At 43.3% G+C, this 27,283-nt stretch overlaps 2 protein-coding genes across 12 annotated transcripts in view; both read right to left on the bottom strand.

The window, feature by feature from the left end:
• Positions 1-6,394, bottom strand: part of carmil2 (capping protein regulator and myosin 1 linker 2) — a 55,809-nt gene extending 49,415 nt beyond the window's left edge. For 4 of the 10 annotated variants that reach the window (XM_034533966.1, XM_034533967.1, XM_034533970.1 and 1 more), the window contains exons 1-6: positions 6,275-6,361; positions 6,076-6,124; positions 3,939-4,042; positions 3,444-3,494; positions 1,048-1,107; positions 204-325 (exon numbers count right to left, since the gene is read on the bottom strand). In XM_034533966.1, the coding sequence (XP_034389857.1) occupies positions 204-325; positions 1,048-1,107; positions 3,444-3,494; positions 3,939-4,042; positions 6,076-6,124; positions 6,275-6,277 (389 nt within the window). In that variant the 5' untranslated portion in view covers positions 6,278-6,361. Of the gene's footprint in view, positions 1-203; positions 326-1,047; positions 3,495-3,938; positions 4,043-6,075 lie in introns of those variants that run through there. The other 6 variants (XR_004609555.1, XM_034533968.1, XM_034533974.1 and 3 more) reach the window with 6 other exon arrangements.
• Positions 6,395-8,750: 2,356 nt separating this feature from the next.
• Positions 8,751-25,292, bottom strand: LOC117731702 (transcriptional repressor CTCF-like). Of its 2 annotated transcripts, none has more exons than XM_034534022.1 (16): positions 25,110-25,292; positions 21,043-21,223; positions 20,704-20,831; positions 20,008-20,085; positions 19,726-19,905; positions 18,924-19,133; positions 18,609-18,807; positions 17,663-17,833; positions 17,418-17,551; positions 17,003-17,123; positions 16,583-16,732; positions 16,301-16,461; positions 12,933-13,115; positions 12,688-12,820; positions 12,333-12,587; positions 8,751-11,850 (listed from the first exon to the last, which is right to left on the bottom strand). In XM_034534022.1, exons 2-16 carry the CDS (start codon positions 21,209-21,211, stop codon positions 11,603-11,605), a joined length of 2,520 nt encoding a protein of 839 aa, XP_034389913.1. In that variant the 5' UTR covers positions 21,212-21,223; positions 25,110-25,292; the 3' UTR covers positions 8,751-11,602. The 2 variants fall into 2 exon arrangements, with proteins under 2 accessions (XP_034389913.1, XP_034389914.1); XM_034534023.1 differs by having other exon boundaries at positions 18,609-18,771.
• Between the last annotated feature and the right edge of the window lie 1,991 nt (positions 25,293-27,283).

The raw sequence follows: 27,283 nt of genomic DNA, 5'->3' as shown, positions 1-27,283 counted from the left end.
TTAACTGTCCCCTCCTCCAGCAGGGGGCTGTGTGCGTGCGTGCCTGCTGTTGCTAGCCTCACGCAACGTTTGGAAGAAGAGTATGTGTGATTGTTTGAGTCAGGATTTAGAAGATATTTAGAAAAATTAACAGATTGTTGAATGCTGAATTTTGTATATTTTTTATAATATGTAGTAGAGTTCGGGGGTTAAGTGAGACTCACCCTGGAGAGGAATCAGGGAAGACCCTCTTCAGTGAGGCGGTCATGTGACTGACCATGGCCTCAAGATCTTCAACGTACGGTACACTGAAAGACAGAGTGTGCCTGACTGTCTCCAATACAATCTGCAACACACGCATTATATCATATATGTATGTGAACATTAAACGTTGAAAAACATAGAAGCCATGACCCTATTGTTTTGCATTTCATCTATATAAATTTATATCATTTATATAATCTCACAGTACTTCAAAATGATTACCCTACTGTATATTTCTCACCTATTCATTTGTATCATCATTAATTCCATGTCCTCGATGTAAAACCTCCACTAGTTGAGCTAAAAGCCCAAATGATAATGCTAAGGTTGCCAATGATGCTAACAACCCCAACTATGCAACATGCAGCCACTAGTTGGCTAGTTGCAGTTTCTTATTCCAACACGTTAACTTGTGTGCAATATGCAAATGAGTCCCGATTGGTTGATATTTTTTTATTTTAAACTGGAAAACTAATAGGAAGCCATAATGCACGCCTTTCCACCCACCACCTCATTAGCATGTTGTGCATTGAGTATAACTAGTGAGTCATTTGGGTTTCTATAGCTCAACTTTTAAACAGTCTCACTAGTTACCTAGTCAAGTCAAAACACACTCCAACTAGTTAGGTGAGGATTTGAGCTTTGAATATTTCAGCTAGTGGAGGACACTGACATATGTTATCAAGGATATAGAATAAATGCTCAAAAGGCCTTCCATACAGGATGAACGAAAGGAATGGAAAAAGAAAACTCTCGATTAAATATCTTTAAAAAGTATGGTTTTGATCAAAGAAATCATTGTACCTGTGTGTGACTTAGAATGTTGATAGAGCAAATCTCCAGGTAGCTAAAAGTGCTCTCTACCTGTTCACATAGACACACATACAAAGAGGGAGAAATAGAATTCCACTTAGGCTCTCACAAATATACTTTTTATTGCCCAAGGTGGTGGTCTCTACAGTTTGGTTTCATTTGTCCAGGTTTTAAGATGATTTCTTCCTCAATGAAGGCAGTTGGTATTTAGTTTGTGCTGGAAAATTCATTTGAACATTCAACAGCAGCTTCTACTTTCCAGAAACTTGACCATGCATGGTCCGGATTATCCAGAGAAACAGGGCTGTTGTTTCTGGAAAGACGTCTTTCTTTCACACCGAGCTCCAGAAACTAAATTCTGTTCACCTCCATTGTATTGAGGTGATGACAGAATGGGTGAAAACCTCAGCACATAAAACGATACAAACTTTAAATTAATTCTTCAAATAAAGAAGTGTCCGCTGAGAGCATTTCCACCAAACTGAGTTTTCCCTCTAAACGTCCCAGTTTGTGTCATTTTAATAATTGTTCGAGGTTCAAAGATGTAAAACTATTTCACATAAAAGCAAAACCACAAAGACCATAAACTATGCTGGAAACCACATTTAAATAATGTAAGTCTATTGTAATATTGCACAAAACAAAAGATCATCAATCGACATATTGTACCGTTTGAACCATTGTCAAACCTCAGATCCAGTAGGAGCAATTCATGGCGGTTAACCTGTGGACCAGCTTTTAACCCTTGTAGGTCTGTTGGAGGGGTCATGGGAGTTTGCCCATCCAGTCTACAAGTGTTTTGTGGACTTGGAGAAGGCTTACAACTGTGTCCCTTGGGGAGTCCTGGGAATGCAGGGAATAGGGTCGCTGCTCCGAGCCATCCGGTCCTTGTGTGACCAAAGTGAGAGCTGTAAAAAAGTCAAACACGTTTTCAATATGTGTAGGCCTGAGCCAGGGTGGTCCCCTGTCACCAATCCTGTTTGGGATTTTCATGTAAAGGATTTCCAGGCACAGCCAGGGGGTGGAGAGTGTCCAGTTTGGAGACCTCTGACTGGCATTTTTGCTCTTTGCAGAAGATGTGGTTCTGTTGGTTTCTTCAGAACATGACCTGTGGTTTGCGGCAGAGTGTGAAACTGTTGGAAATAGTCCCTACCTCCAGGTCAAAGGCCATGGCTCTCTGTCGGAAAATGGTGGATAGCACCGTCCGGGTTTGGAGTGAGTCACAGCACCAACAAAGGGGGCGTTGTACCGGACCAACGTGGTGAGGAGGGAGCTGAGCCGGCAGGCAAAGCTCTCCATTTACCAGTCCTTCTACGTTCCGATCATCACCTTTGGTCGTGAGCTCAGGGAAGTGACTGGAAGAATGAGATAGCGTTTGCAAGAGGACGAATGAGCTTCCCTCATAGGGTGGTTGGGCTCAGCCTTAGAGATAGGGTGAGGAGCTCAGACAGCTCAAGGGAGTAGAGACGTTGCTCCTACGTGATGAACGGGGCCATCTGAGGTGGTCCGGACATCAGGATCCTTTTAGAGATTTTCTGGTCACATCCAACTGGTAGAGGCAGGTAGACCCAGAACACTCTGGAGAGACGTTATTGTCTGACCTGGGAATGCCTTGGAGATCCCTAGGAAAAGCAGGAACGTGTTGCTGGGGAGAGGGATGTCTGGAATAACCTGCTAAGCCTGCAGGTCCGCAACCCATATATAAAACTGAAGTATGAACATTAGTGTGCATATTATTTTTTGTTTGGGATTTATGTGGATGTGAAGTCCTGGAAATTAAGAGAAACATATGTGGCATAATTGGCATTATTTTGCAACACCTCTGTAACCCCAATCTTACCATCCCTCGAGTTTGGGATGAAAAGGGTCACAGATGAAACCCAGCAAGAAAAATATAACCCAGATACATAAAACCAGACCATAACATGTGCTAAAATAGATGTCTTAAAGGTCCAGTGTGTAGCATTTGGGGGATCTATCAGCAGAAATGGAATATAATATTCACATCTATGTTTTATTTAGTGAATAATCACATTTTGAGCTCAGAATGAGCCCTTCCTGTATACATAGAGAGCGGGTCCTTGTAACGGAATTCGCAGTGTTCCCAGAACAGACAAACCAAACACTGTCTCTAGAGAAAAAGCCTTTTACGTTCTTACGTTACTTAAAGGCCACCGTAGTTCTCCAATATGTTTGTGAAACTGCGGTAACGTGAGCCACTGTTTGACTACTGTAACAGTAGTGTTATTATGGTCTGGATGAACAAGTCGAATATCGTTACCACAGTCTTGGAAAACGAGGAGTGATTGGAAGGGTATTCCATCTACAACCACACAGCAAGATCCCACCAAAAGCGGCACACTGTCCCTTTAACAGGTGTGATTTACCCTGACACGTTGCTTGCTTATAACCAGGTAACCTCTCCATAGACTCAGTACCTAAGACAGAAAGACACAATGAGAAGGAAGAGAGACATGACGTTAGATACAGGACTGACTGGTTGTTGCTTGTTGCATTAATGTACAGTATTGTACCCGGGATATTGTGTTAGTTTTACAATTATATTTGACACTGAGTCATTTCAGCTGTTATTGCACTTTAGTTCTGCATATTCATGGGAAACATCAAACAAAATGCCACAAACCAAGTGACACACAAGGACCTGGGGCTTTCATGGACCCGAGAGTCTGGGCCCCAAGAACATTGGACAACCCAGATCAAACAGGACAGGACCATGATCCTAAATTGTGAACACTAGTCCTTGACATACATCTATAATTATCCAATTTCTGCTCATTTAATCCAAATACATCGGTTTCTGTACACACTAAGCAGCATTACAAAGCCTTTATTGTCCCAGGAGGAGTTTGTCCATCACTCACCACAAACCTGTTGGCCGATCTCCCACATGGCTGACTGGAGTGGTTCAGAACGACAGGCGTCACCAGACAGACTCTGTGAGGCTTCAGCAGCTCTGAGATCTGATCTAGTCACAGGTTACAGACACAAACACAGGAATCTGTCACGCATTTCAAGCTGGAATGGTTAAATGGTGAATGACTATTCTTGTATACCTCTTTTCTAGTCTTCGAACCACTCAAAGCTCTTTAACACTGCATGGCATCATTCAATCATTCACCCATTCACACCCTGGGTGAATGGGTGAATGATGACATGTGTACCTGTATCCCCTATACGAGTACATTTGGCATTTACTGCAGGCACAGCTACGGGAGCAACTTGGGCGAAGTGTCTTGCCCAATGACACATCGACATGGAGTGAACCTCTGCTCTACCACTGAGCCACAGTCGCCCAGTGGTTATGTATGAGAGTAGAGCATCAGCCGTGAGCTGGGACCAATCATGTGCACTAGCATGCACTAAAAGCATGTGCTGTGTTTACAAAGCAAGAAGAAGCTCAGCAACACGCACACGCGCACACACACACACACACACACACACACACACACACACACACACACACACACACACACACACATTTAATTATTGATCATAACAACATTTATAACAAAGCATATACTATCTAGTGTTGGGTTTGATTCAATCCAATGTTCATATGTTCATGTTGTATAACCACAGTTGTACCAGTTTTAGACCACTGATCTGGTTTCTGTCGTTTTACCCACCGGGTGTGGCAGGGCAGGCAGAATGGCCGTATTTACTGTGAGTGAAAACTGCTACATGTCACCCTTTTTTATAAAAAAAGAAACGCACATTTGAACTGTTGACTTGTTTCCACCATTGTGAGATGCCTTTAATGTCCTGGTAGGGAACCAGGGAGCTGTTAGACCCCAGAAAACAAACAGGAATATCATGAACAATCTTATTTCTTGAAATGATCAATTAAAATGAATGAAGCACTTTGGTTCAAGTTAAATGTTGGGCTTGTAATAGAACTCCCCAAATGTGTTTGCTAGTGTGCTCTATTGTAGCGTATATTCCCTCTGTGCGCAGGGGACAGCAGAAGGTCTCTTTTCTCTGTTCATGACATTATTAACAAACCACAGTTTGAGTCATGTTTCCTTCTGTCAGTTCAACTGCTACAATGGAAACAGATGTGAGCCGAGGGCCGACTGACTCATCACATTCAACCTTTGCAACAGCAAGCCTGAGCTGGACTCCTACTGCTGAATACAGTGTGTTATGTTGTGTCTTATGATGCAGCATGAATTATTGACTTATTTATTCTACAGCTGACAGTTATCCACCTGCAGTCAAACAATTTTAAAACTCTTTCAAAAGTGTTTCCACCATCCAAGGCTCCCGTTTGTGTTTTTGTCATAACACCTGTCACATTTAGGATCATATCAGAATGTTCACATATTTTAGACCTTAAACTACAAAATAAATATGCTTCTAATATTCCAGCTGGGGTTAGCGACATTGGCTAGAGCTGCAGGATGATGAGATTTTGTAGCTAACAGGTAGTTAGCTCGTTCCCTCGACATAACTAAATGGTTCAGGGAACAGTGTCAGAATGATGTCTAATCAGTCTCAGCTGGGGCTGAGGGTTAATCAGCCTCAGATGGGGTTAATCTGTCTGTCTCTCCCCAATAAAGAGCAGGAGGGACTGAGAAAGGGGGAGAAGTGAGGAGCCGTCAGTCAGCTGTACTGTGATTGTTGCCAATAAAAGGGTTTTTGAACTACATCAAGCCGTGTTGCTGCCTCTGTTAAGTCTGAGACTCACCGAGTAACAGGGAAACCTGTTACAATTATCCAGTCTAACTTTAAGCTACTGACACAGTAGATTAAAAGGCAGCCTCCAAAATGAGCAGAAAGGTGAATCAAAGCTTGGTTTGGAAACCCTGAACATTACAACCTTCATTCAGGTGGATTCATCACAGGTACCGACCTGTGATGAACATGAATACAAAGGGAACTATATATATGTGTGTGATGTGTTGTACATTTGAAATCATTGAAGATACTGAAGGTACTTTACTGCTCTATTTCCATATCTTCAGACTGTGAAAGAGAGCTCTGATGAAGTTGGCTTACCTCGTAGGTTCTGGGAGACGGAGTCCATCTTGTCAATAAAACAACGGTTCTGAAGGGGGAAAAAGCCCAAAGCGTGGAGCTGTGATCCTCTACTGCGCCTCCGGTGTCCCGACCAATTGAAAACTGGTCAGGTTGAAGGTTTTACACCACATTATCAATACAAAAAGACAAAATAATGGAGGGAAACACACGTCGTTACCATCTCATATGTTCAGATGTAAAAAAAGGAAAGTAAAGACCAATCTTTTAAATCTGTAGTAGAGCAAAGGCCAGAGGAGGAAGGTGTGGTGACGTGGCAGCAAAAATCGGAAAATGTAGGGGGAAGATACCAGGTGTGGAGACACACACACACACACACACACACACACACACACACACACACACCACCAGATTTCTTGGCTTCATGTAACCCACTTTCTCTTTTCCACCCGTGCATTTGTGCACACACTCATCTCCTTTTCTTGCTTATTGTGCAGTTGAACTTCGACACACACATCCTGTTCAACTTCAAGTCACTGCTGTAGTGAACGTAAAGAACGAGCTGTCAGGAACCTCTTCTAACCACCACACACGCACACACACGTTAGGAAATATGCATCCAATTAAATATTAAAGACGGAGATGAAGGACTTCATATCAGGAAACTCAAATAGACCAAAAGCTGGTGTTTGATTTGAATACTGTGATTCATGTTCTTTTGTTATATTTGTTATCTTTGGGGAAAAGTTTAATTAGTCTGACTTTGTGTTAAAAGGCTTTTTCACCATAATCCCCAGTTTACCTTTTAGGTAATAGGCCTATTACCTAAAAGGAGCGGGTCATCCTTCAATCAGAAGATCCGTGGTTCGATTCCCGGATCTTCCAGTCCATGTTGATGTAACCTTGGGCAAGGCACTTATTCACAAAACTGCTTCCGAATTCTGAGCCATCATGTATGAATGGGAGTGAATGGTGACATGTAGTGTTAAAGAGCTTTAGTATCCATTTACCATTTCCCTTGTTCAGATGAAGCCACAGAAGCCTGTATCCTTCTCACCTACAAAACCCGAACTGGTGGCACCATCGTGTCTTAAGGAGCTTACAGTACCATATTACATTACATATCATTTAGCTAACGCTTTTATCCAAAGTGACTTACAATAAGTGCATTCAACCATGTTAATAAGATGGATGAGAAAGGTAAGAAGGCCTGGAGAATGTGAGACAGAATGGGGTCAAGGGAGCAGAGGTTACCAAGGTGATAACTTGATTAGGAGACGGGGGTGAAAGAGGCAGGTGAAGGGGATGAAGAAGTTGATGGAAGTGATGGAAAAGATGGATTATTAAAGGATGTCATCTATCTTGTTTGTAAAGTAGTCGACATAGTAACAACAAAGTGGCTTGTTAGAAGGGTGGAAGGAGGAGGGGGTCAAGGAGGTTGGAAAAGATAGAGAAGAGTTTTTGGGGGTTAGAGGAAGAAGATTGAATTTTGGTTTGGTAGAAAGAGCTTTTGGCTGTCTAGATAGAGGCAGAGAAGGAAGAGAAGAGATTGATAGGCGATACCACATTTCCCCACTTGAAAGCTTAAAGTACGGTATTAGCCCACTAGAGAGCACATAGTCTACAAGAGTAGACTTAAGACTTTCCTCTTTAATAGTGCTTATAGTTAGGGCTGAATCAGTTTTGCCCTGTTTTTTCTGATCCGATGTGAGGTCCTGGGACAGGGATGTCGTATGTGTACAGATTGTAAAGCCCTCTGAGGATAATTCGTAAATTGTGATATTGAGCTATATGAAATAAACTGAATTGAATAGTATCATATTACCCAACTAGAGAGCTCATAGTACCATATTACCCCACTAGAGCTTATAGTAACACATTACCCCACTAGAGAGCTCATAGTACCATATTACCCCACTAGAGAGCTTATAGTAACACATTACCCCACTAGAGAGCTCATAGTACCATATGCCCCTACTAGAGAGCTTATAGTAACACATTATCCCACTAGAGAGCTCATAGTAACACATTACCCCACTAGAGAGCTCATAGTAACATATTACCCCACTAGAGAGCTCATAGTAACACATTACCCCACTAGAGAGCTCATAGTAACATATTACCCCAATAGAGAGCTTATAGTACCATATTACATCACTAGAGAGCTTATAGTACCATATTACATCACTAGAGAGCTCATAGTACACTATTACCGTATAGGGATCCTCTGTTGCTCTCCTGAAGGTTTCTTCCCTTTTTCTCCCCGTTAAAAGTTTTTCCTGATCCGATGTGAGTTCCTGGGACTGAGACTTATGTATGTGTGACGATTGTAAAGCCCTCCGAGGTCAATTTGTCAATCGTGATTTTGGGTTATACAAAATAAATGGAATTGAATTGACAGCCCTGTTTACTACATCATTAATTTCTCAGAGGGTAGGGGGCAGATAGATCCTCAAAATCAAAAACAGTAGTAGAATAATAAATAAATAATACATTTACACTTTATCTGCATTGACCCATCCTTAGTTATTAAGGAGCAGAGGGCTGCAGTGAAGCGCCCGGGGAGCAACTGGGGGTTCAGTGTCTTGCTCAAGGACACTTCAACATGAACTATGGGGAGAGCAAGGATCTGTGTGTGTGTGTATCACAACCTGAAAAAAAAAAAAACACATACCAACTGAAAAGAAACAGCAGCATCACAGGACCATTAGAATGATTTTATTTGTCATCAGCTGTACAGTGTCTCATCTTCCAACATTATATGACAACGGTTTCTCCTGTTTTAAACCCATCTTGAACCCGTTCTCTCTCTAAATTCTTCAGCCAAAAAAAGGGAACGAACAATGTGCAAACAAAAAGCAATGCGGTTGCCATGAGAATAGTTAAACATCCATCGTCCATCTGTCCGCCTGCAGAACAATAACATGATCGGTTGACGACAGAACATTTTGGTCTTCCTCGCCTTACAAAAGGAGATCTTAGTACAGTCACAGAATGGATGTTTCTGAAAGAGTCTTACAAAAGTGGTACAGTGATAACATTGATTTCCTCAAGAACACCTATCAGGGTCTCGGCGCTACTATCTACCAGTGTCCACGCTTCTTTATCGCCTGCTTTTTACAACCAATGTGATGCTACAAAGGAAGTGGTTCCATCTAATGATAACGACAAAAAGGCCACATCAAAAAAATAAACGGCCTAACCTGTGGTGAAGCTCACGAGGAAGGCGCTAGGATCAACATCTTCAGAAGTCTCAAAGCATTTGATTGGTTCAAGTTCAGACCGTTCTTTTTGTTCTCATCCAGACCATCTCAACCCTGTGTTTCTGTAACTACAATTCAGGGGTCACTTTGATTTGTAATGGATCTGAGAGGACATACCTCAGTATCAGTTACAAATGGAGAACCGAGAGCCGTGGGCTAATAGAACTGAGAGCCGTGGGCTAATAGAACTGAGAGCCGTGGGCTAATAGAACTGAGAGCCGTGGGCGAACAGACCTCAGTCCACGACTGAGACTAGTATGGAAAATCCCTCTTGGTTACTTTATTAAGTCACATATTAGGCCGACAGCAAACAGTATCAAACCTGTCAAACTAACTAAGCAAGAAGGCGGTTTCTTTATTACAAACAATTTACCAGCCGATCGTCCTTCAGAATAAGCGGAGTGCCAAACTGTTTTTTCTTTGTTCCTTAAGAGGTGAAACTAACCTCACAAAAAGGTTTCGGGAGAACACAAAGAGACCAGGCTTCTGTCTCAGCACTGAGCTGAAGCAACCGCAGAGGAATGGAAACTAAGAACGGTGTCAGTGGTTCAGGTTGGTTCATAGAGGCTCAGGAAAGAGTACCAGGTCCTTTTCAACAAATATCTCCAAATCAGCCTTTAAAAATATTTAGAAAAAAAAAAAAGGTTCACAATTAATCGAAACGCAAAGAGTTTAAAATGTGTATTTACATGCAGGCTGTAAACCACCTGTCACAGTTGATAACTGATTATAGTGGGGGGGTTGGAGTATTAAGTACGGATGCACAATATATATATATATAACGTTGATAAATTATCGTCCGACAAGGGCAAATTTATATTATTCTTCCAATAATTTAATTATAGCCGATAAGTTATCAGCTGACAATAAAAAGTAAAATTGCTTTTATGTACTAAACAAGTGCAGCATCTCCACACAGAGGGGGCGGAGTCACAGCTCATGACATCATAGCTTCTCTTCCTCTTAGAAGTGCATAAACTACAGGTTATGACCGTATGTTCAAAAAACTAAAATGTGACATTGGTTATTTTATCAGTATCATGCATCCCTAGTTCCAAAACCAAGCTTAACTTAGAAGTGAATACTTTTAAAAAGGAAAATTAAAGCGCGGCTGGTATTACCAGAGTCTGCTCCTGCTCATCCCTGCAAGGGACAACATTCAGATGCATTGACATAATTCCATGTTAATTGAAGTATTTGGAATGTTCAAAATCACAACTATAGAACAACGTTTCACCAACTGAATCAGGATCAACTCCATCCTCGAACCGGCAGGGATCAGTTTATGTGACGCGGACTACAGCCTCCAAAATGTGGAACTTTAGCGATGAATGAAAAAACGCTTCCATCAGTGACAGGAAGGAGGAAATAGAAAACAAACTGTCTTGGAGTATTTCATTTGCATGAGCTGACTGAGGGCAAGTTTCCATGAGAACCAGGTCGGCTGCTGGCAGTGAGCATGTCAAACACAGTTTCACTTCATCAGAATGTTATCTTCCTGTGTCCATTTGCTCATGAACCAACAAGAACCAACAAGAATCCCTCTGTTAACCTACCTCAGTGTACAAATGCCACCATATGGGCCATGTGTTTAAACAGGACAACGAGGAAAATCAGAGAATATACAGATGACTGAGAGTGGTGGTATCTCAGAGACAAACCCAAGTACCATACACTAGGTTTCATTAGGAAAAACTACATTTATATCTATATATACACACATATAAAGGCTTGGTATTTGCAAAATCGGCGTAGTTGCAAGACGAGCAAGCAAGTAAAACGTGAAGGTAGATCAGATAATGTCTCCTTTTGGCAGAGCGGCATGTAGAGAGAGGAGCAGAGGGTGTGGGTAGACACTGACACAGGATGTGGCTTTGGGTACAAACAAGTAGCAAAATGCACAAAGATTCATTCAGAAGACATTCAAACTGAAAAATAAAGCATCAAAGAGCAGTCTGTCATTAGCCTGGACGATATCTGGATATGACGTGGGAGATAACACAGTGGGATCTGATATACTGTGTGTGTGTGTGTGTGTGACCCACAGTCATCAGTATGCAGTTGATGTACATAGATCTGAAGTTAGTATGTGTAAATATTTACAGGCGGCTTCCCTTCTTTGTGCACGGTTGGGTTTTTTTGCAGCCACTTCAGTGGAGGCAAAACAGCTGCTGTTACAAGCTCACAGGGATAGAACATGAGGAGAAGGCCAAGGATGTGGAAATGTTAATGTGTGAGCCAGTTTTTACTCATAGTCCGGCTACATATGTGGCAGTGTGTTGAGTTCACCGGTCCATCATGCTGAGGATCATCTCTGGAGTCAGTTCTCCGTTGGCGGCGGCGGCCGCCGTTTCCTCACTCACGGCCAGCTCGACAGTCTCCACCCCTTCCCCGTCTAGGTCCACCCCCTCCACGGTCAGGGCCGCTCCCTGCTCCAGAGGCGTCTCTGCAGAGGCGTCGCCTTCCTCCTTCTTCACAATGATGTTCTCCACTGCTCCGGTGCTCTCGTCCTCCACCTGAATGATGGCAGCAGCTGCAAAACACATCAAATAAGCGCTTAAGAGCTGCATTCAGTTATGGCAACAACAACGTGTGTCATATTTATCTATTTTCATTGTGTTTAGTACCATTTCAGTGTGTTGGGAGTTTTGCGTAATTTGTAAAGTGGCTATATAAATAAACACAGTTTAAGTGTAAGTTGCATTATTACCAATGGGTTCTTGGTTATAATGGTGATATTGCCCTATAATTAATTAATATTCCTACCAGAATATGTATAGAAGCCTTACAGTTATTCCTGATTCATTTTGGGTAAGCTAAGTGAGGCTTTTTATCCAGCAGATAGGGCTCGGGGTTAGCTTGATACCATGACTGACATGGATCACACTAAATATAGAATTAGGATTGTATGCAAGCTATATTACATGACCATGTAACCACCCCACCTAAAAACAACTGGTTTCCATGAAAGTGCTCAACATCAACTGGTCTAATAAATCCTGTCAGGGTTCTCACCAGAAGCTGCCACCTTGGCAGCCACCCTGGCTGACTTGCTCGGTGTTGGAGGCTTGGGTGCGTTCTTTGGGGGTCGGCCTCGTTTCCTCTTGACAGGTGGCTCATCGGGAGCCGGTATTGGGATGGCGGCAGGGGCCTGGTCCAGTTCCATGCTTTCTGGCTCCTCCTCTTCTTGCAGCAGTAATGCTTCTTCCTCAGCGTCACCTTCAGCCTCGTCCTCCTCTTCTTCCTCATCCAGCTCAGCATGATCCTCCTCTGCATCACAGAGAAACAACAGAGACATCAGTTGAACTGATCAGACCAGAGATAACACAGCATGTAGCCCACGCTTTTGTATACAATGTAGGAGTCTCACCGCTGTCATCCTCATCTCTCCTGCTCCTCATCTTCCTCTTTCTTCCTCTCCTCCCTTTCTTCGGGGGTGGGTCTCCATTCTCGGCATCCTCCACCTCACCGGTGCAGTTATCGGAGTGGCGAGCCATGGTGTTCTACAAGAAGACACTGTTAGACAGTCTGTTGACTTTTAAACTAATAACTAGTCACTCATTCGCACCTCAGAGTTCACCTCAGGCGTGAGACAGGTAGAAAGAGTGTCGTTACCCTGCGGGTGAAGGTCTTGCTACACTTGGGGCAGACGAAGGCGGTGGGGATGAAGTTGGGGTCGTGGTAGCGTTTGAAGTGCATGTCCAGCAGCTGCTTCTGTCTGAAGGTCTTCTCACACTGGCTGCAGGCGTATGGTTTCTCTCCAGTGTGAGTCCGACGGTGCATGACCATGTGGCGCTCCTGGACACAGCAGCATGTGAGACAGTTACACAGACGGTACTATACAGTTCCCTTTGGAACCATTGGAACTGTGAGGCCAAGTCCTTTACTTTGGCTGTATACTGAAAACACCAGCATATAATTAGGTTAAACCCCTTTTTATGGTACGCAAGTACATTTACAAATATGGTAACAGCTAAATGGATCATTGTTTTCCACTGCTCCATACACAAGCTGTGCACCGCAACCTACACACGTATGGCCTTTAAATTCATCTCAACCCACGGATATTAAAAAAAAAAAACAGGTGCATGCACGTCAGAGAGCGCACAGAGTGAGCAGAACAGCATCTACACAAAGCAACAGTTCTGCTGCGCGTGCACTAATGAGGTGTGGTCGCTTCACCCTCCCTCCATGCTCGGAACTGCTCAACACTCACTCAAGTTGACTTTTGAGGCCAAGGAGATGGAATCTGCCCAAGATCCCGAACACACAAGCTCATCTGTGAAACGCGGTGGAGATAACGCCACGACTCAGTGATGATGTAGCACAAGATGGCAGCAGCAGAATGAACTCTACAGTAGGGTTGCAAGGTGTACCGATACTAAAAAGGTACCGCGGTACCAGCACGTTCAAAACGATACGGTTTTGCATATTTTCAGTATCGATACTTTATTAAAATAGTGCACGATCAGAGCGCACTCACTGCTCCGCTCCTTTAATGCTGCCAAGCGCGTTGACTGCAAGGGGGCGGGGCTGCGCAGCACTCACACACTAACAGGCAGCGCTCAATTACCGACCGTCATCGGCTTTTTGTAAAAAAAAAAATTCCAGAAGTGAAATCTGGAAGTACTTTGGCAACATTGCAGACAGTGTTTCAAAGCCACTCAGACCAAGGAGCAACACGTCAAACATTAAAGCACCTTTCAGACAGACACCCCAAACTTTTCAAAGAGTTCAAAGAACGACAGGCAGTCAAATGTGATTTTAAACATTAAACCTTAAGCTCACCCACATACAGCCTAACACAAGTAGCCTTAGCCTAGTTTAACGACCAGCCTATATGATCATGAGGTCACAATGCACACACGTGTACTAAATGAAACACAATTGATGCAAAATGGCTACATGCTGGTGGATCTTCAGCTAAGTCTTTTTTATTTTAGTTAAGGAAAAAATATTATTCCATGGATTAAGATAAAATATGAACTCTACAATTGCTCATACTTATGAAAGGAACTATGTAGTCATCTGGTCATATACGGACAAAAGGCCTACAGAGCCGTGTATAATCAATGCTGTGATGGCACCATGTAGTTTTCATTAATATCTAGGCTAATACTAATATTAATGCCATTTGTTAAGTGTTCAACAAGCTGGGCAGGAACAAGCTGGTAAAAAGGGAACCATACAGATGTTTTATTTATTACTATTATAGATAAATATACCAGTATCGTATTTGTGGTATCGTATCGAATTCTGGTATCGTAAGTATCGGGTTTCGTGATATTTATGGCAGGTATCGTATCGAAGTTAGAATTTTGGTATCGTGACAACCCTACTCTACAGAAACACTTTTCCCACCAGTTTAAAGAGAACTGCATCTTAACTGATTGGGAGATTCATCCTCATGCAGCAAGACACCGACCCGAAACACACTAAACAACCAAGGAGTTCATCAGAGGGAAAGGTTTTAGATCGCCAGACCTAAACCTTGTTGAGCTTGCATTGCATTGTACATGCTTAAGGGCTTAACCTTTTTGACCTTGGGGCCCAAGCTTTCAAGTACAAAGTGGCTCGGGGCCCGTATTGGTTTAACTAATTGATCTCCCTCTTGATTTGTATTCAATAACTAAATCAAATCCACTGACAAGCAAAAACATGACTCAATGTGATCACGAAGACATTTGTTCATCATGTGTATGTGAACCTGCACAACAACAACAACAACAAGACGAGCAACAGGCAAACAATTCATGGAACAAATCAAGTTAATACAAGAACAAATGTAAAGGCTCAAGTCAGGCTTATTAACACAAAAATAACTCAGAAATAGATTTTACTAGAGAACCAAAAGAGGGACTCAAAAAAAACTCACACAGGCTCTGCCTCGTCACCTCCGTTAACAAAGCCCTACTTAGTGAAGTTGGGATTGTACTTGCGCAAACATTTAGACTTTTGGGGGTTTATCACCACTTTCGTCTTCATGTTTTTGTTTTTAATACTTCTCCATAACTTTCGATACAGGCTAGCGGCTGTCCGAGTGTCTTCTTCTGCCTATTGGAGCTTGTAAAACAACTGACTGACACATTACCGCCACCAAGTGGTGTGAAGCTGTTGTAACTGAGCATCTCATGGATAACAGGACTACCTCCGGTGTCTGCAATTGATAACTTATGCGGTCTCGCGGCCCACAGGGGCAAAACTCAAAGTTGTTTGCGGCCCTCTAGGTGGCGCTCCCATGGTTAAGAATCACTGCTATAGAGGATTCTCAAGGGAGAACACCTCCCCCAAAACAAACAACAACTGAAGGGCTGTTGTTCAAGGCTGGAAAAGCATAAACAAAAGAAGAAAGTGAAAGATTTTTGGGGCGCAGACGTGATCTATTTTGAGTTCATGTGTTACTACACCTTTCCTCACCTTAATATTGGATGCCATCCATTAAGTTAACAATCTAGATGTACATATCTGGAAATAAAAGCTGAAATGCTGATCTCTTGCATCATATTCATCTTTAGTCGTATAGTTTCGGAGGGGACTGTAAATCAATTCAAATCTATGTTTGAGCCACGCTAGCGGCAATGCCCTGTGGAAGGCAATGTCAGTCTGTAGTTGGGTCTGTTCATCACTTTGGTCCAGAATGAAATAACTCAAAGGCCATCGTGGTCCCTAGAGGATAAACCCTAATGACTTTGATAATCCCGTCTTTTCCTCTAGTGCTCAGAGAAGGTCAAACTGTTTACTCGTACAGTAAGAATACATAACATCTACCAGCGAACCCACTAAACTGAGATGGTCAATATGGTAAACATAATAACTCAGTCACTATCATGGCTTGGGACTTTCGTTCTTGATCATTTAAAAAGTCAATGATTTTATATCATTTCAGTGGTATTGGCTTGTGTAAGCGATACCGGACATTCAAATGAAGTTCCTCATTGGTAACCCAACATATCCCTCCACAAAAGATATTTGTTTGTACACACCTGGCGGCAGCAGTAGTCACACATGTCGCATTTGAACCTCTTCTCGTTCTTATGGGACTTCTGGTGCTGGATGAGGGCGTAGCGCTCGTGGAAAACGGCGTCGCAGTAACGACACTTCTTTCCAGTCTCAATGAATGAGTGCTGCTTACGAAGGTGGACACCTGGGAAAGCACACAGGTGACCAAAGCAAGCGCATTTAGGGAATAAAACAACATGACAAAGTAAACCATCTCGTCTGTCTGCTAAAGTTACACTGCATGTGTGTGTGTGTGTGTGTGTTACCCAAGTCGCTCTTGCGTGCGATGACAGTGTCACAGTGTGGACAGTGGAATTTAGCCACGTTCTCTGTGTGTTTCTGCAGAATGTGCATCTTCATGGTTCCACTCTGGGTGAATCGGGCATGGCAGATGTAGCACTCGTAAGGTTTCTCTCCTAAGAAGGGGATCAAGATTGTAGCGAGGTGTGTCGTTGTTCAAGGCCGTCATTAATGTTTATAATCTAACAGAACATTAAAAGATCCTGCAGGAGGTATGAAACACAATACATGAATTTCCCCAAAAGTATAGATTCTACAAATACTCTTGCTATATTATACTATTCGACACATTCTTTTGTGAGGGAGCTAAACATAACCCTTTCCTATTAATTAATATAAAAACAACACGGGTCCTCCTCGAGTGCTTTGAAAGGTGTCAGTTTTACCTGAGTGTGTCCTCATGTGTCTCTTCAGCTTGTATGTGTCTCTGCTGGCGTAGCTGCAAAGACTGCACTGGAATGGACGCTCGCCGGTGTGGGAACGAATGTGCCGCTTTAGTTTGCTCACCTAGACAACAGCCACACACAAACACATAGTCACACTTCAGAACACCGGCAAACTGCCATTATAGAATGAAGTGATATTTTAATCTGCACAGCGAATTAGCTCCGCCAATACCAAATTGTTACAAACAAGTGGAAGCAGTTCTGTTGAGTTGCCTGTTGGTGAATGAATGAGTCTGAATGACTTTGGTCCCCTCTAGTTAGCGGTGTAACAGTGCAGGCACTTCGGGTGGATAAATATCAGTGGAGCAAATGTAATACACGGCACTTAATCGAAGCAGACAGAAGCTTGGTTTACCTCCACACTGGCGTAGTCACACATGGAGCATTTGAAGGGTTTCTCATGTGTGTGTTTGTAGCGACGATGACGGACCAACTCTCCACTAGTCACGAAAGCCATATCGCAGTCTGTGCACTTGTGTGGGCGAGTTCCTGCATACATGAAAAACAACACGCGTCAGCTATCGTTGCTGCTTGGACCATTCATCCGTCTCCTCTTTAAACTACTGTTACGGTTTCTTATGAAGGTGTGTGGTAGAGTACCAGTGTGTGTGTTGAGATGGTTTCTTAGCAGGGTGACCGTCCTGAAGGCTCTTCCGCACAGGTGACACTTATGAGGTCTCTCGTCTGTGTGGCTCTTCATGTGTCTGTCCAGGTTGGAGCGCCGAGGGCACGTGTAGCTACACAGCTCACACTGAAACGTCTTCTTCACTCCTGACACACAACAATGACGGACACACACCTCGCATTCAGTTACAGTCTTTGAATCATCACCAGGGCTGGGGATCTGTACTGGATACCTTTAAGCAACCCAGTACTAAGTAGTATTACAACTTCTCCAGTATAGCGCTTTTATGGCCCAAACCACAGCAGCTACAACCCAAACTGAATACGGAGGTGTCTCAAACGGCAATGTTATTCTCCGCCTTTTCACTTTACGGTTTCTGGCATTGGAATGTTTTACACAATATCCGTTTTCTCCATAAGCAAAGTGGGCATGTAATGCAACAAAAGAAACTGCTTTACTTCACTCCTCTATTTAGACCCTGAGAACAAGCTTTATCTAGAGGCCTTTTTAAACCAGGTTAAACAAATGGTTGCCCAATAGTTTTTGTTATAGCACCGATTAGAAATAGTAATAACATTATGATGAAATGTTGCAAAATATTATAGCAATACATACATATACTCTGGATATTGAGTAGGAACTAACACACGGGTTGCAATGCATTGTGGGTGTGCAGTGAAGACTAAACATTTTCCCTGTGACAGAATGTAGAACAGCTACTTATGTTTCGTATAGTTAAGAGTGATGGGTAGAATCCAGTGGTGAGTAGCAAATATGAACATTTGAAGTCTTTCTGGATGGCACAAGACAATCACGGCTGTATTACAAGGCAAACTTTGAAGAGCCAATTCAAATCAAACTCCAGCGACTACTAGTGACACTTCCATTACACCCTCAGACCGGCAAACAGCAGTGTCTCACCTTTCTTCTTGATTTTGGTGGGTTTGGGTGGTTTCATATTGCCCACTACTTTCTCAGCATTGACCTCAGACAGAAGGCCCTCCTGCTGCTCTTCCTCAAAGTCATAGACACTGACATCCATGTCCTTATCCCCTTCCGCGTAACGCAGACGATTCTTTTTACCCTGGACAAACAGCAGTCCATCAGACCTCATCGCAAGCTGATGACAGGTAAATAACACGGTTTAGCATGCTGGAAAAAATCAAGTTAAATTACAGAGACACATCTCACATCCCCAAAAACAAAGAGACTGATAATGCCACACAACTATCTTGCCTTTTTAGGCTTCTTAAGACCTCCAGATGGGGGCTGATAGTCTGGGTCTTTAGCCCAGGTTTGGTCATCATTCTGAGGCTGAATGGGATCCTCCTCCTCCACCTCGTCCAGCAGCTGGTTCCCCACCTCCTCATCCTCCTCTTCCGGGTGGGCTTCCCCCTCCTCCTGCTCCACCGTCTCCACCTCCCCATTAGCTCCGACCTTAACCACCTACACACCAAATGCATTAATTGTCAATTATTAATAATTAAGTCACAGCTGCTCAAGTGCAAAAGAGAATTTGAATTTATTTCCGTAAGAACAAAAACATGTGTACGTATTTTAAAGAATTAGTCAGTTAAAGAAATGCAAATATCACAATCCTTCTGCTGGGGACCGAGGTAAAAAACAAACAGTCATCATATACAAACAGGTGCACACGTGAAGTTTGACCTTTAGATTTAACTCATCCTAAGCATTACTAGCAGGGGGCTGCTGTGAAGCACCTAGGGAGCAACTTGAGGTTCAGAGTCTCACTCAAGGACACTTGACATGCAGACAGTGAGAGCATCATTAGGTACACAAGGCTGCAAGAACCCAAAAGTAAGTACCCCATTTGTATTAACTGATGAAAAGGTAGCCATGTGCAGTAATACATTGAGGATACATGGAGATGCAATTTAATTGTTGACGGAGAATTGTGATCAAATGGTGAGACTCGTTATTATGTAATGAAGTATTTCTGCCAGGAGCCTAAAACATGATGCAGTCATGCATATAAGTTTGAGTTAGCGCCCGACGAGGAGTGTGTCCGCTTGTTTACCTGAAAGCCCTCCGGCAGCGGCAGTGTGTGGCAGATGACCGGGTCTCCGTCCTTCGGCATAGCAGTGGAGTCTACAAAGGTGCCCTGGTGCAGGGCCTCGACAGTGGTGGCAGAGACCGGCACCTGGACTAGCTGGAGCTCCCCGAGACCCAGAGCCGCCTGCTCCTCCATGTTCACCACCTGAGCACGAGAGGACCGGAGGTCAGCACACAGCTAACAGCAATACAGGAGGAAACAGCTGGAGGGTGGTATCAGCTGAAAAGGCTTCAGAGGAGAGCCTACCTGTAGTGTGATGATTTGAGTCTGGTCCACTGTTGTTACGGTTGCTTGGTGAGCGCCACCCACTGCAGCATCCATCACCTGCAAATCAACTACATTTTAAATGGCTCTTGACATAAGGCCTCCTCAGTTTGAGCTGCCGAGGCTGGACCACTGTCATGTACCATCAAACACAAAGCTCTTGACAGTAATGCTGCATTCACACCAAAAAGCGCGAGTAGATTCCATGCAAATTCAATGCACAGGCGCGAATGGATGCGAATAAAGCAAATTTCCGTCGGGCGCGGTGCGAGTGACGCTGAGTCACAAAAGCCAATCAGCATTGAGACGCTCCGCCTGTCATCACTGATGTCGAGCTGTTGGTGAATCAAACTGGCTGCTGCTACTCTAGCAGCGCTGGAAGCAGCAGTCATCCAGACTTAGTCTCTGAACGTCACCGAGCTGTGTGAGCCCACGGGTGATGTTATGAACCCAAACACGAGGGCATAACATGTTCCGATGTTTGTGGGATGTCCACAACAAGTATAAAGCAGAAATAGTGGTTATTCTTCCATGGTGGATAGCGGAAATGATAACAGTTTCAACAGAGAAAAGCCACGCCCCTTCTCTGGCGCGTCTAGCGCGAATGAAGCGAATAAACCACAAATAGTCGGCCGAGTAAACTCACGCGCTTTTGGTGCGAACGCAGTATTAGCGTACCTCAGTCTTCATCTGCAACAGGGTGGGATCCAGTGAGTCCATAACCATCATTTCAACCCCTGCTCCACCATCCACACTAACCCCCGCTTCCATCAGCTGCTGCTGGGTGGCTGCTACCATCCCGTGACCTGAAACACAACATTGACCTTTAACCAATGTTCCCTGTAGCCGTGTCTACAGTGTATGATTGTAACATGGTTGTAAAGTCGCTTTGGGATAAAAGTGTAAGCTAAATGAAATGTAATGTAATGTAACCACATTTTCCACAAATACTTGCACTGGAAATCTACTGCTGTGCTTTTTACACATGGGACCATTTCATATCAAATTAGTAAGAACCTTGCTCCAGGACGACTCCTACGTGTCCCTCCACCACGCCCCCGGCCTCGGCAGCTTGCTGGAGGAGGTCGGCCACCATGGCATCCTGGCTATGAACGGACTGGATGGAGGGGAAGTCTTTGGGCGGGACCTCCATCCCCTCTACCCCCTCTGTTGGCCCTCTGTCCATGCTGGGTAGGAACTGGAAGTGGAAACAAAAAAAAGATCTAGCAGTGTATTCCGTCACCTCTGGGCTTTTGAAGCCATCAACTGGAAACATGTTTGTGTTCAGTCGTTCACCATGGAAAATTATACAGTTAGCCTGTTACTCAACATGAAACCACTGACTGGTTAGGGTCTTCAAGAAACACAGCATTGGAGAGAAAACTACCTCGTCTTATTGCAATAACAACCGTCAGACCGTTTCATCACACAGGACTGTAAACCAACGTGTTGAACTCCAGCATAGAGCTGACCCTTGACTTTACACATGAGGTTAAACACCGGAAATTGAGGGTTTACCCGTGTGTTCTTGTGTACACATTCTGACATTAACCTACTTCTAGTTTGGTCTGACCAAAAGGATCATTTACTAGGACAAAGGATTAACCCTCTGAACCTTTTTTTTCCTCTCTGTGACCTTGTTTTCCACTGCAATATAAAAGTCATGCACCTCTACGGAAACAGCACAACTATGGCTAGTAGGGGAAGAATTTCTTTGATACGTTATTTTACAAAAAATAGCAAAGAAGGGAATCTATTCATCCAATATTTGGGTAAGTGTCCACAAGTGTTGGGGGAGAAGGAGTATTTATTGAGTCAGTCACTTTTTACAACCTCTCCTTAAAACACCTTGTTCCGGTTGCCTGCAGTTCCGCAGAAGACCTGAATTGTTGTCACCTGACCGGTTTGTCTCAGCGGAGTTCATCGTGGCTTCCTGGTTGAACTGAGGAGCTCAGAATTTAATGTTTTCCAGGAACTGGTGAAAGCAAATGGTTTTGTTTGTGGAGAGATTCTGTCAATGTTGGTTGCCTTAATCACACATGGTATGTTCAAGGACGGTCGGAAAGATGAAAATCTGACGATAATGAGTTTCCACAGATTCTGGCTGATAAACGGTGAAGTTCTGACGACTGTTTCATCCTGCCTGTGGGTTCAGTGGGATAAAATAACGCATATAGTCCGGTTTGAGAAGCTGGAACTGGAAATTGCTTTATGCTTAAATAATCTAAATGTTAATAAACTATTTGTTTCAGCTCTAATACTATTATAACAAGGACAGAACTGGTAATAGTACATTAGGAAAAAGAGGGCATCAAAACATATAAAATCATTGACTGGTGTATTTTCATCTAATAAACATGAAAAAACGTCATGATTTGAACAAATGCCATTATGTGACTCTAATAGTTCTGTTCATGAATCAGAGTAATACATTACCAGCAAGGACTGCTGCTGAGCGAGGTTTATTGTGACAGTCAGAAGTTAAACACTAAATCCCAGATCTTATGAGCAGAACTGAATGGACCCACAGTGGGTTGCTAACAGAGCTTAGGTCCGCTCAACTGCTTTGAATTCACTACTGACGTCTGACCTGTGCGTTGAGTGAGACACGGTGTGTTTTGGTGTGACATACTTCAAACAGCCCCTTGTTGGCACTCAACATTACTAGTGTTACCTGATATAGTAACGATAAATTGACTGGTTTCATGATTTCTGTAGGCTGGGCTGCAGCATGCAGGGTGGCGACACAGCTGCTCTCCCTTTTGCTTTGCTGCTGAGCCAAATGCTTGCTACCTGACTGTCCCTGTCAACCTGGGGGAGGGAAGAGGGACATGTCACACAGCTGCACTGATACACACAGATGTTTCCTGCACACAGTAACGTTAACAGCCTACACCTCTCCGACAGTGTTCACTGTTCTGTTCAAGACTCTTGCTCTCACTTGAGGATTCTACCTGACTGTGAACCTGCAGGAGGGGAGGGGCTACAAATCATCACCCTTTACATTCACACAGTGCGGTCCTTTTAGATGGAACAGAATTATACTGAGCAAGACATCCTTTTGCATATAGGGGACCCAGGAGTAGATTAAATTAAGTGGATGGACTCAACTAAGGGTCTATATGATTTTGAACTTGAACATAAATAGTTTGTACGCCAAACACAGTTCATGCAAACTGGTAGAACAGGTTGTGCACAAATAAACTGTTTTTGTGAACATGAATTCAAAGCAGAAAATTGAGACAGTCAGGACACCATTCATGATCAGTGTGGGACACAAACACTAGAACATTGTGAACTGTTTTACACATGGCTGATAAGTAACAAGGAAATGCAATAGAGAGAGCAGGGTCCTGTTTATTATTGCTGTTAAACGTCCCTCAGCGTGTCTGCATCTCGGTCACTAGAACTCACAAAAGCAGTTTTTCAAAGGTTTCGCACAAAATAAGAATCTGTAAAGCTGAGTTGTTGTTTTTGCCGTCTGCTTTGCAAATCCTGGTAGATAATCACAGGCCATGAAATCCTTTCTGAACATTTCAAGAGTATACAATCGGATTGTCCCTTGTTTTGAGAGCGCAGGGAAAAAAGGACACTCTTGATTTGGGCCAGTGCTGAATAGTGACACATTCACAGTGGTCCAATAATAGTTCTGTGTCTCAACTGTGTAGGCCATTGTTTACAATTTAGCAAAAACAATGGCTGAACTCTTTGACCTTGTGTGCCTCATTTACCACTACATGCCAAATGACACATATGTAGGATGAAGTGTCGATTTTCTTTTACAACCACATAACCTAGTACAGACAGAGTTCATGTCTGAACGGATTGGTTGATGTAAAGTAAAGGTCATGTTTGTGAGAACAACATCTGTTTGTTTCCACGTCCACTTATCTTCATGATACTTCATGGTGGAAGCCGGGGAAAGCTGTAAAGGCCTTCAGAGATGCTTTGCAGTGACACCGAGCGCCCAGCCAGGTGGCTGTCGCCTCCTTGCCCAGCATTTATACAGCGCTATTTTTGTAGCTCTCCAAGCCGAATCGTAGAGGGAGCTCTCTGCTATAATATACATCTGTAGCTGTGATGCTCACCGTGGGCTTAGAATAGAGACAAGCGGGCGGCGGGCGCAACAACAACTGCCAAATCCGACCACCGCGCCGTAACGGAAACGGGAAGAGAAAAGCTATATTTGACAACGGGAGATGGCTGATTTAGGAGGAAACCATCTAGTGTGTTTGATCCGAGTAAATCCGTGGCCGCTGTGATCATCGGTTTACTCGAATGCCTCGTCATTCTCTTATCCGCGCTGGCCTGAGCGCGACACTCCGAGCAGAAACGCCTTTTTAACGGACTTAAATTCTAATAATAGTAATGACAGATGCGACCACCGCCGGTTCAGTTAAATTGTATACTAGAACTATGTTTTACGGTGGCTACATTTTGGGATTCCAGCACTTTCGATACTTTCAAACGGAACATAGCTGAGGGGGCTGGGTGGGGAAGGGCCTAGTTTCGGTGCAGCCGTAGCTAGCACTAACTGTTGGCTAACGCGAGTTGCTACAATGATTTTCCTACGGTTTAAGTTAGTATGTAACACGCTAAAGTTGATTAACGTACAATACTACACGGCTGTTGGTGTCGAAACCCACACTGACGTCACCGTGCATTTAATAGCGTTAATGTTTGTGATAAACCTGGCGCACGTTAGCTAATGCGAACAAGCTAACGCTAGCTAAGGGCTATAACTTAAACCCGCCAGTTTCCATGTCGTCAAGGCTGTAAAGACGGGAAACAAAGAAGCGAGAAAATGGACGCCTTGGCCTAAAACTCTCCAACCAAATCATCGAAGTGTCCGTAAGTTATTATTGACGATATGTTGACAGATAGGTGTCAAATACAGCGGGTTGTGTGTACATTTATTACTACTTCGGTTATTTAAACGTATTTTGACGGGGTTTTCAATAACGATAGAGGGAGACAAACACTCTCCGACGAGCTGCCCGGACCCAGAGCCCCATCGTGACACCTAGAGGCCGATTAAAGATCCTGCAAACTCCCCCCTTATCAGAAAAGTAGTGATACTTTACCTCTTTCTTGTGTTTCTCTCCCCGTTTAACTGGACCGAAAGCAGAGAGTCTGTGCTACAAAGTTTAACACGCTGGTGAGAAATGCAGGCTTCTTCGCAGTTAGTTTTAATCCCTCTCCCGCTTTAGCAGAGTAGCCTCTGCCACAAAATGGCAGTTGGGAGCTCAGTGCGCCTGTGCGGCCGCTGGGGGGTGGTGTCGAAGCTGCTGTAGACACCCTGATTGGCCAGGAGGGGCGCCCCGTTGGAATACATTGAAGGCCATTTATCACAATGTTGGGATTAATGCTTCTCTCGGGACACTCGGAGATATGCGAAAGTCGTTATTAGAATGAAGCATAACAAGTCAAAACGTTATAAGATATGAGTTTATTTCCAATAAAACTAATTATTAAAAATGACGTGAGTGCATGTGTTTAATGCAATGGCAATTGTGGTTGATACTGTGGCGTTTGACTTGCTGTGTAGCATGAAGTCACATCTATCAGTCACAGTACATGTTTGCCCATATTGAAAGTGAGGAAATGACCAGGAAAGTGCACAGACGTTATTTGACTGCCTTTTAAAAGGTTTTAGTGTACAATCAGCTGTGTCCATCAATTATTAATCAATGCCCCACATGACATGGCTTCAGTCATGATCCTCCTACATGTACCTGCACATCTGACTGAGGAAGTTATTCTCTGCTGTTTAATGAGAGCAGTATGCTGATCCAGCTGCTGTCTCGACCCTGTTTGAGATGAGGTAGTCAGCTGATGTCTCCCAACCTAAAGCATCTCAACCCCCCCTCACCTGAAGGAAGCACAGGACAGTTCTAAGGCTGAATATGAGTGTGAGCAGCTCACTGTATAGTGTACAAACACAATGGCTCATCGGACAATCTTTAAACACATTTTTAATATGTTGTATATGTTTGACACCAGAATGCCTGGAAATATATTTTAGAAAAGAAAAAAAAGATATAATATTCCATTTCCAATGCTGCACAATTTATCAAGATTGTATAAGAAAATCTAAATTGTGCTGCAGTGTTTTTTTATTTCATTCTTAAATAAAGTATATCATCTATCTCTTATTGCATCTCTGTTATTATCAAACCTCCAGGCACTTAAAACACTGAGATGCTGTATGGATGCAGAGGTATAGCTGCAGATTGCTGAGAGCGGTACATACATTTAACACAGTGGAAGCCCTCATATATACAGTACATATACATACAGTAACACCAGTCCTATGATTCCTGTGACACTGCAGCCAGTTGCTTATCATATGCTGGAGTATTGAACCCAATATAGTTGTCTGATCGTCCCTCACGTCTAAAATAACATCTGAAAATGTCAGTTCTTTTTTAGGGACAAGTCATAATGCATCTATGATGCGTGAAATTAGACGAGGGCTAATGAGAAATATCTGTTCTGCAATTAACCCGAGTACTAATTCAGAGGTTAAGACCCGAGTTCATAGAGAATTTTTTCATTTCTGATCTTGCATTTCTTATGCCTGTTATTCCTAACATCATTATGAGCAAGCCTCTTAGTTAATTAGTCGACTAATATCTCTACAGTCGATTCTTAATGTTTTTGACATGCTGAATGGCTTTAAAGGAACTAATGAGCACGTCTCTAGCAAACAAGATTAAAAGTGGAGCTTTTGTGCAATTCTTTGTTGAGAGCGTCAGTTTTACAGATCTGCTCATCAATAGTCAGCAATATCAAAAGTATAGTATTGTATTTGCTGACAAAGAATGTCTTTAGTTGAGGGCAGTTCTATGGATGACTTTAATCTCAAAGGTAAAGGTAACCGTAACACAACATCCATGTTTGTATATGGCCCTACACCTCTAAAGATGGGTACAGCCTCACACGCCATGCTGCTCCTGGTTGGTTGCTCAGTAAGTAAGAGAAGTGAACAGGGTTGGCACATTGTGTATTAAGAACCTGACCCTCCTGCTTGAAGACAAAAGCTGTGATCATTTGCATACTTTACATTCATTCTAACCACCCGAGTGAGTAAGTGGAATATGCACTTGATGGGGGAAACAATTATTCTGCATAACAAACTGAAATGTTGATGGAGGACCACCACAGTTATCATATTTCATCCAGTGGGACACAAATGAACTATCATGGACCCACAGACCGACATCGATACAACATGTTTACATGATAACATTAGCAG

Source organism: Cyclopterus lumpus, chromosome 6 (assembly GCF_009769545.1).
Source record: "Cyclopterus lumpus isolate fCycLum1 chromosome 6, fCycLum1.pri, whole genome shotgun sequence".
Lineage (NCBI taxonomy): Eukaryota > Metazoa > Chordata > Actinopteri > Perciformes > Cyclopteridae > Cyclopterus > Cyclopterus lumpus.
The sequence above is the reverse complement of the archived record's forward strand: the minus strand, read 5'-3'. Positions and strand labels throughout refer to the sequence as shown.